The sequence below is a fragment of the Hyla sarda genome, chromosome 3 (genome assembly GCF_029499605.1).
Source record: "Hyla sarda isolate aHylSar1 chromosome 3, aHylSar1.hap1, whole genome shotgun sequence".
NCBI lineage: Eukaryota > Metazoa > Chordata > Amphibia > Anura > Hylidae > Hyla > Hyla sarda.
Genome location: NC_079191.1, coordinates 93214913 through 93224873, shown reverse-complemented (window position 1 = coordinate 93224873; position 9961 = coordinate 93214913). Strand labels below are relative to the sequence as shown.

The 9961-nt window shown below is 45.7% G+C and overlaps 1 protein-coding gene across 3 annotated transcripts in view; it reads left to right on the top strand.

The window, feature by feature from the left end:
- INPP5D (inositol polyphosphate-5-phosphatase D) overlaps positions 1-9961 on the top strand; it is a 176873-nt gene that overhangs the window by 8510 nt on the left and 158402 nt on the right. For all 3 annotated transcript variants that reach the window (XM_056564620.1, XM_056564621.1, XM_056564622.1), the window contains exon 2: positions 2159-2222. In XM_056564620.1, coding sequence (XP_056420595.1) covers positions 2159-2222 — 64 coding nt within the window. The remainder of the gene's footprint in view (positions 1-2158; positions 2223-9961) is intronic.

Genomic DNA, 9961 nt, shown 5'->3' with positions numbered 1-9961 from the left:
CATCCCGGGATGCGAATCCCAGCCCCGCCGGCAGCAGGGACATAAGCAGAGAGCGCTCACTGCTGGCGTTTCTGGCTGGAACGCAGGCGTTACAGTACCCCCCCCCCCCCGCCCCCTTTGGTCTCGCCCTCTTCTTTGGAATTCAGAGATTTCCCCACTACATGAGACCAGGGGGTTTCTGGAATGGGCAAAGGCTGTAAGGAACTTGCAGGCTTCTGTCGTGGAGTCTTCCGTCTATTAAGGTGACCAACTGGCAAAGAAGAATGTCCCCAATTCAAGACTTTACGCCTGAGATTAACAGGCATAGAAGATATCACAGGGGGAACCAGACAATGAACTTGGCAATATTGTCCCCAACAAGTGATTTCACCAGATTTCCAGACAAGTTGTGGAGAATGATGTTGAAGCCAAGGAAGACCAAGAAGAAGCTCCGAAGTACAATGTGGTAGCAAATAGAACTCAATTTTTTCTTTATGCTAATTTCCTACTTTCATAACGAGGGGTTCCATGTGAAATTGCACCTTACAGTTCATATTTTGTCCATTAACAAAAGAGATGTTGAAGGGCCTGGCAAGGCGAGACACTGCAAGACGTTGTTTATGGACCTTGGAGGCACCAATGAAGTTACCGGTGGAACCAGAGTCCAAAAGAGAAGAAGCAATGAAAGACATCTTGGCAGAGGAAAATACTTTAAACGGGGTGGTCAAGTGAGGAGAGGTAATATTAACATCTAGGGAAGCCAATCCTACTTGTCCAATTGAGAGCGTTCTCCCGGACGCGGAGGACATATAGAACAGTCTTTGAGAAAGTGCTCCAGACTAACACAATATAAGCACAAACGTGGGCCAGACGAGGTAAACGCAGTGTTCGGGCAGGTTCTTTTTCCAAAGGAAGTTCCTCCTGCCTCTCGGCAAACCGCACATCAATTTGAGTGGCTAAATGGATAAGTTCGCTCAGGTTAGCCGGAGAATCTCATGTAGCGAGAGCATCCTTGATTCTAGAGGAAAGTCCCTTTTTAAAGGTAGCATACAAGGCCTCGTCGTTCCAAGAAAGTTTAGAGGCAAGAGTGAGGAACTGAACCACGTAGTCGCCAACGGAGGAGTTCCCTTGGCAAAGGTTCAGTAGAGCATCTCGGCAGAGGAGGCTCGCGCCGGTTCTTCAAATGCATTGGGGAATTCTGCAAGGAAGGCTGACAGGTTCAAGGAGACCGGATCTCTACAATCACAGAGAGGAGTAGCCCAAGCCAAAGCTTTTCCACAAATGCCACTTTAGCACGGTCCGTCGGGAACAGATCTGCCATGAGTTTAAGATGGATAGAACACTGTGTCACAAAGCCTCTACACAGCTTGGGATCTCTGTCATACTGAAGGTAAGGACAAACAAAGCTTGGTCCCGGAGGAAGCTGCAGACACAGGAGGAGGCTCGGGAACAGGTGGCTGCTGCTGTTTTTGCTGCTGAGCGGCAAGGAGCTGTTGCACCATGGCTAAGAGTTGATTAATTTGTTGCGCCTGATGGGCTAACTACTGTGACTGCTGAGCCACGATGGTGGACGATTCGACACACCTGGCAAAGGCACCCCAGCGTGATCCATGGCCAGATCTTACAGTAACGGGTCACAGTAGGTTGTTGATCCTTTGGGCCTGTGTGGATGATGACGTGAGCCGCGCCAGGGAGCGGAGTCTAAAGTGCCGCTGGTTTTCACCAGAGCCTGCCGCATTGTATGGGGCTAATCTGCATCCAAAACTGTAACCAAATCAACTACAAAGGTACAAATCTGCTGCATATTATAGGTATGTCTGGATTTCTGCTGTGAATTTCATAGGAGAATTTATAAACAAAACATTCTCCATGTGAATATGGTCTATTTAAATGAGATAAACCCTTTTTGTCAAATATAAGAAGTTATGCATAACACCTGAAAAAAATCTGAAAAACTCTACATAAAATTTGTCGATCAACAATGAAGCTCACTGAATGCACACAGAGAGAACTACAACAAGTGCTGTACATAAATCAGATTATTCATTCAGCAGTACATATGTATAGAAAATGCCTCTAGGGATCAGATGGGTCAGAATGACATGTGTAAACAAGAGAGAACTCAAGAATGTAAGTATATACCATGGATACTGTATAATTGTACAACTTGTGTTTTCAGATACCAGAAGTGTGTCTACACATACAGAATTTTACAGAACAATGAAAACCAGCTCTCAGTGCAGGTAGGTGCTGTTTACATACACTTATTTACTAAGCGAAAAAATGTCAATACAATTCTTAATGATCATGGCTTAAAGGAACACTGTGGTAAAACTGTTGTGCCGGTTGCAGGGCCCTAAAAAGCAATTCATGACACAGGGTTTTTATCTTGAGCGTTCTCTGAATCCCTTTGATTTGCACTGCCTCCTTAGGGTCCCTTTAGACCAGTGGTACTCAACCTTTTTTGCGACTTTACCCCAAAGGGGAAAAGTATGTCCGCGGGTACCCCTCACGCGTAAATTCGCACAGAACTTATGCGCGAGGGGTACCCGCGGACAAAAAAAGTAATAAAATTACTTATTTTCATAATGGCGTGTGCTTTCCTTTATACTAATGCGATACTTAATCCCCTTGTGCCATTATTCCCCCTCCCTCTGATCACCTTTTGCCATTATTCCCCCCTCCATCTTAATCCCCTTGTGCCATTATTATCCGACATGGCAAAAGGGGATCATAGGGGGGGGGGGGGGGGGGAATAATGGCACAAGGGGGTTAAAATGAAGGGGGGAATAATGGCACAAAAGGATTAAGATGGGGGGTAGGGATAATGGCAAAAGGGGATCAGAGGGAGGGGGGGAATAATGGCACAAGGGGATAAAGATGGAGAGGGGAATAATGGCACAGGGGATTAAGATAGAAATGGTGTGCAGGTCACTTTATGGGCCTTGCACTCATACAATGAACCTGTGTTCATCTTTTAGAGTAAACAGATCATATCAAAGTCCATGTTTACTAAAACTTTACGACACTAACTTCATGAAATGGTTCACTTCATACCAATAATCCTTTCTTTGTAGCATCTATGTTGATATTAGTGTAACAGGCACTGTGGTAATAAGTGACTAAACCACTCAGAGAGGTGCCTTTGAACTCCTTTACCAAGGTAATGCAAAATAAATTAGTATATAGTCCAACATTCTGGGAGTTGTAGTTTTCGTTTGGGGCAGCTGATGAACCAACGGTAACAGTATAACAGTGCTAGTATATTCAGATAATGCAAAGATTCAACATCCTTGTACCCACCAACTAGTTAGGCTGTCATAAAAAAAACAAGTTTTTACACACTGATTAGACATGTCAAAAGTTGTTGATCGCATCGGGTCTATCTCCTGAAACCGCTGTCATCGTGGCCGACTGAGAAAGCCATACATTTCTCTTCATAGTTTGAGCCTGGTACAATACACAAGGACCTCTAACTCAAATCACCACGACTTTATGGACTAATTTTTTTATTTAAATTTTTCATGTATTTCCCAGTAAAAACCAACCCTTGTAAATCACCTGCACCTACACAATCTTGGGCTCCCAGCATTCTGCCAGCCAACTGTACAATTACCACCTTAGTGCAGAACCCCCCCCCCCCCCCTCCATCTTTGACAACTGTGTTTGCCGGGGTTCATTGTGCTACTCCAACCATCTCTCCATCTCTGATATAACTGTTACAAGTACCCATGAGCACTCTCTCTCTCTACTACATCCTCCCTGGGTCACCACACTCAAGCAGACCCAACCCTTCCTATTTCCGAGGATTACAGATATTGGATTACAAGTATCTGCTGTGGGACATTTGCCCTTAGCTATGGCAGTAAACTGAATGTGTATTAACTCCTGGCCATCTGGCACTTAGCATACCAGGGGGGTACATTTATGCCCTGCAGCATGTACAATCTATGAAGCGAGCACAGGAGCTGCTATCAGCCAGGACCTCTCTGCTAATGGTGGACATCAGCGATCATGTTGATGTCCATCAGTAATCCATTAGATGACGCGATCAATACTTATCACGACATCTAAATCAGTTGTAGAGCTTAGCTACAATTATCAGACCACGCACTGTGGAAAAATAAGAAAGTTACAGGGCTCAGAATAGGACAATTTTAAGCATACTTATTTTGTTAAAAAAAGGTTTATCAAAGCCTGCTGTAAAAGCATGTAAACATAGCTATCATTTAATCATATTGGCCCATAGAATAAAGAGAACAATAAAGGGCCCTTCATAAAAATGAACCCCCCCCCCAAAGTTCTGTTTTTTTATTTCAATTTCCCCCAGAAATATATTTTTTTGTTGCACTGTACATTTTTTATAAAATTAAAGGTGTCCCTACAGAGTACAATTGGTCATGCAAAAAGCAAACCCTCTATGGGTCTGTGAATGGAAAAGAAAATTAGTTATGGCTCCTAAAGGGCGGGCAGGAAAAAACGAAAATGAAGATTTTTTTGTGAATACTGTCGTAATCCATTTGAAGGCAAGAAAAGAAATCTGAGCCTTGTCAATGTGCCCTCGAATATTGTGAGAGATTTATCAAAACGTGTCCAGAGGAAAGGTTTACCAGTTGCCTATAGTAACCAATCAGATTGCTTCTTTCCTTTTTGAAAAGGCTGCTAAAAATGAAAGAAACGATCTGATTGGTTGCTATGGGCAACTGTTGAACATTTCCTCTGGACAAGATTTGATAAATCTCCCACATTGTTCTGATATAAATTTGCCATTGTTACGCCGAGCGCTCTGGGTCCCTGCTCCTCCCCGGAGCGCTCGGGGTGTTCACCTTCTTGCAGCGCCCCGGTCAGACCCGCTGACCGGGAGCGCTGCATCAGTGTTACCGGCGGGGATGCGACCCGCATAGCGGGACGCGCCCACCCGCGGCTCGCATCCCTTTCCCCTCACCTGTCCTGTCCTCCGTCGGCTCAGTCCCGGCGCGCGCGGCCCCGCTCCCTATGGCGCGCGCGCCGGCTCTCTGCGATTTAAAGGGCCAGCGCGCCACTGATTAGCGCCTGGCCCAGTCAGTACTCACACCTGTGCCCTCATTATAAAAACCCACTTCCCCTTCCTTGCATTGCCGGATCTTGTTGCCTCAGTGCCAATGAAAGCGTTTCCTTGTGTATGTTCCAAGCCAGTGTTCCAGACCCTCTGCCGTTGCCCCTGACTACGATCCTTGCTGCCTGACCCTGACCTTCTGCTACATCTGACCTTGCTCTTGCCTAATCCCTTGTACCGCGCCTGTCTCAGCCGTCAGTTGGGGTTGAGTCGCTATCGGGTGGAACGACTTAGGGGTTACCTGCCGCTGCAAGTCCATCCCGCTTTGCGGCGGGCTCTGGTGAAAACCAGTAACCCCTTAGACTCCGTTCCTCTGGTACGGCCCACGTCATCACCCCACTGACACAGAGAATCCACCACCAGTATCCTCACAGTATACCCATCCGGATCCTGACAGCCATACAGAATAGTATATTCCTTTATAGCTTTGCGGTGGATACAATTCACAGAATATTCATGTTTCAAAACTGGCCATGAGCAACACCAGAATATTTGATATCAGAATAGCAGGAATAAAGGGGCAAGGTTTCTCCTTGAGGAGAGCATCATAAAGATGTGTGGAGACTTATAGGGCATTCATGCTATACTTGGAATTCTGGGAATCTGTAGAGTGCAATTTTGTGAAAAGTCCAAGGCCTTTCAAAATGGAAACAACTATATAGGGATAATTCTTACAGTCCCTATTTGTATTCCTTCCAGCAAGGAAGGATCTTGCGCTATGTTCTTTGAGGTTTTTATATATATATTTTTTTTTTGAAGAGCCGAGGTACATGCTCTCAAATCATCCAAGTGCAAGTAAAAAGTGCAAGTGTTAACACAAAAAACGTGCACGAGGATGTGGTCTATCGCAAGCCCTTCTCCAACAGGAGAGAGGCCCCCAACAAACCAAACCCTTTGTCTCCGGGTTAAAAGGCACCTGCAAGGTTCCAGGTACGATGTCCCCTTTCGCCGAAGCTACTCAGGGACCAAAAAGTGTTCCAGGCGAACAACTAGGCGCTAACCAAGTTGCCACCAAGGAACCAGTAAAACCGGTTTGGCATTCCTGCCGAAGCAGGAATGCCACGGGGCAGGGCAGGGAGGTAAGGAACCTGATGGCCACACACACCTCCCCTAGACCGGCAGGAGGGACACCCAGGAGGGCTACAGCACCCTGACCAAATCCTAGTGTACATAAAAAGAACACAAACATGATACTGCCCGGACATCCGGCCAGATCTATAAAAGTTCCTCAGTAGATCAACAGCAAGAAGGCTGGAATGCTAGAGGTGAGTGCTCAGAAGAGTGAGAGATAAAGTGCGTGCTGCGTGCCATCAGTCAAGTGGGGTCGCTACTTCCAAGTGAGTTCCGGCATCCTGGGGTCACCACTCCCAGGGCAATTTTGCACCTCCGCCTTCACTCTACCAGAACCTTAGGGCGAGATCCAGAAGATGCAGGTTGGTTCAGGGCCCGCTGCCTGACCATACAGCCGGCCCTGGAACACCTGCATCATTCTGTGTGGTTCCCGTATCCTGCCTTTGTGGTCTTCCACACTACCAACTAACAGGAAGGTACTACACTTTATCTTAGCCAAAAGGCTATGTTCTTTGAGGTCTTACACTTACGGTTGTTTCATCATGTAGTGTGTCATTAGGTGAAGTCCACTTGTTTTCTAAATATGGCCACCAACAGGATCTTGGCTTATCTTAGTGAGAACAAAGTGGAAATAAAGTGTATAAGCAATGAATCCTATTTACTTTCAGTAAACATATTTAGAGGCTTATCTGTCATATAATCCTTACACGTTTTCTAGAATGTCTCTAACTTTTTGACTGTAAGTTGAACTCTTGAAACTAAACTGAAATAATTTTCTTTCCTAAAAAACTGTCTTATTTGAATGAAGCCATTCTACATGGGTGTGTCTATACACAGTCTGACATTTCATAGTCAGTCAATTAATTCATATATTTCTAGGGTGAGTTAAAGGTGCACTCCTCCTCTAGTCATATTATCCCCAATCTAAAGGATGGATATGATGGGGGGATATGATGAAGGGGATATGATGTCTGATCACAGGGGAGTCTGGCCACACGCCCCGATGTTCTGAACATTTATGTCACGCCCCCACCCATAGACATGAATGGAGGGGTTGTGGTATGACATCACGACCACAGATGCCCGAAGTCGGTGTTCAGAACGCCAGGGTGCCAAGGACAGAGATTGCGGGGTTCCCAGCAGCCAGACCCCCCATGATCAGACATCTTACCCCTATCCTTTAGATAGAGGATAAGATGTATAGTAATGATCTGTCTTCAGCACCTGTGCTGATCTGGTCTAGTCTAAAAATCTGGAGGGGCCAAGGAAGGGAATGAAATGTCCCACTACCAATCTGCCTTTCATACCATACAAATTTAGTCCCGATAACAGGACGTCCAAAATCCCTAGCAAATCCCTCTAGGAATTTAACTATTTCTGGATTTCCCTGTATGAGATATAGGGGCATATAGTGATCCCTGATGAAAACTCCTGTCATTGTCTCACAGTATATATGGTTCAGTGGAACTGCTTGGGCTCTGCGTGTTGTGGCTGTATTTAAGATTCTACGATGCATCTCTAATATGCTCACCGGAAACTGGCCTATGTAATTCTATTGTAATTAGCAACATTTCAGAAAATAAAGTGTTCCAGACCCCAAAATGAACCTTATGTGTAATAACCATGTGCAGTCTTTTTCTTGTAAACTCTGCTGTTCGTGCTCCATACTTCTGCTTTCAGTTTTATGGCCAGGAAGTAGAGGTTTAACAATTACTATTGTAAGTTATAGTCACTCTCAGGGCTCATTTTTTTTCTCCTGTTGCCTGGTCACCCAAAAGGTTCTTTGACATTTTATTGCATCTAAGGTTTCCCTGCAGTCATTCAAGAGAGGACCCTGTCCTGATATAAAGGCTATGCTTCCAAAAAAAGCCAATCACCACTGCATGTTCTATGCAGACATTGAGCTGGAAAGGACTTCAGGGAGATTTCAACTCTGAGGCCTTTAGAACTGTGAATACTGTTCTGGATTACAATACAAGAAATAGTGGAAGATGGAGGACATAAGTAATGTGATTTATAAAATGTGGCTCATCTTTATATATTGGTTAAAGAGGTTGTACACTTACAGTAGCTATATCTCATGCACAGAGCTCAAGTGTCAAGGAGGTCTCACTGCACTGCAGCAGCATGCCTTCTCCCTTACCAGTCTCTACTCTAAATGAGTGATGTACAAGTGCTGAAAGCCAAGAATTAAGGGGTGGGGAGAGAGGAGGCATGCATGCTGCAGCTTGACACTGCCTCTATCACACTTAAGCTTGTGAGAAAAACATAATTTTATAACTTTGCAAACAGCCGCCCGCTAAGAGAGCTATATTAGCTGTCAACCCATGTCTCTATCAGCTTTCTACAAGTGTCCTCAGCTCTGAGCATGATTTAAAGCTGACGGATACCCTTTAAAGGGGTACTCTGTCCCTAGAAATGTTATCCCCTATCCAAAGGATAGGGAATAACATGTCTGATCATGGGGGACCTGGCTGCTGGGACCCCGCGTTCTATGTGCCAGCGCTGCGGCATTAGGGTCACGAAAGCCTGGGGTTTCCATGATCGTGACCTCACGCCACTCCCCCTTCATTCATGTCTATGGGAGGGGGTGTGACGGCTAGTACACAGCTGTCAGGCCTCCTCCCATAAGCAGAGATAGTGGTGGTCCCCAGCGGCCCGACCCCTGCGATGAAACATGTTATCCCATATCCTTTGGATAGGGGATAACATGTCTAGCGACAAAGTACCCCTTTAAGCAGCTGTCTTGCTGCTTGGAGCTCCCAGTACCCAGCTGAGGGAGAACTGGGCAACAAGTGTTTAATACTCTTGCAGCTCCACCACAGATAAAAGAAAGCATTACACATCAGTGGGTCTTCCAAAGTAAGAAATGCTTTTTTGTAGCTGCTTAGAATCAGTTGTTGCATTACACACTATCCCAGCAATATGGTCTGGGATTTTGTGATTTTTGGCTAAAAGAAAAGTTAAGTAAAGCTACAGCAATATTCTTGCTGCTAAAAAATACAAGGATAGTGTTGCATCCCATTAAAGTAATGTGGTAGAGGGTGTGATGCAGGGCAGATGGAATTACCCTAGGGGCAGATGGCCAGAGCGTGATTTATCCTTAATACCACCCGAAGGTATACCGCTGGATCCTGGGCTAGGCACGGGGGGCAATAATGACTCCGACGCCAAGTTACGGACAATGGTAGCTTTACTGAGTGACAGATGGTACAGTCTATACAGTTCAGCCCGGCCCACGGACGTGACCAGTGACTTCACAGACCTTAAAGGCATGCTGGGACTTGCAGTAGATTTGGCCAATTTTAGTGCAGGCAACTCTGACTTGACAATAGATTACTGTGACTGACTTGACTTGAGACTGACTAAGCTGTGACTGTAGCTTACTTGTAGACTTGAAGGCTTGTGGCTGCAGGACGGACTTGAGGCCTCCTATGGACTCCAGACACACTCTAGGACTTGACTGCACTGGACCTCAGCAAAGACTTACAGTAACTGGAAATCAAGAGCATAAGAGCGAGAGCTAGCTCCACCCAGGGCTTCTATGGGGGAGACTAGGAGGGGTCCAATAGGTCGCCCTTAGGTCACATGGTCACTGATATCTCATGGGGTTACACTCACTTGACAACTCACATGATAACTGGTGATCACATGTTAACATTTCTTAAAGCAATAACACTCTTATATATATTTTACAGTACATGGCAGAAAATATATATACATAAGGGGACAGGTGTCGGGGGCCCAGGGGACACTGCAGGGAGGCTGACTGACAGGGCAGCAAGGGTACAGGGGTACAACTCCTGTACTGGGCCA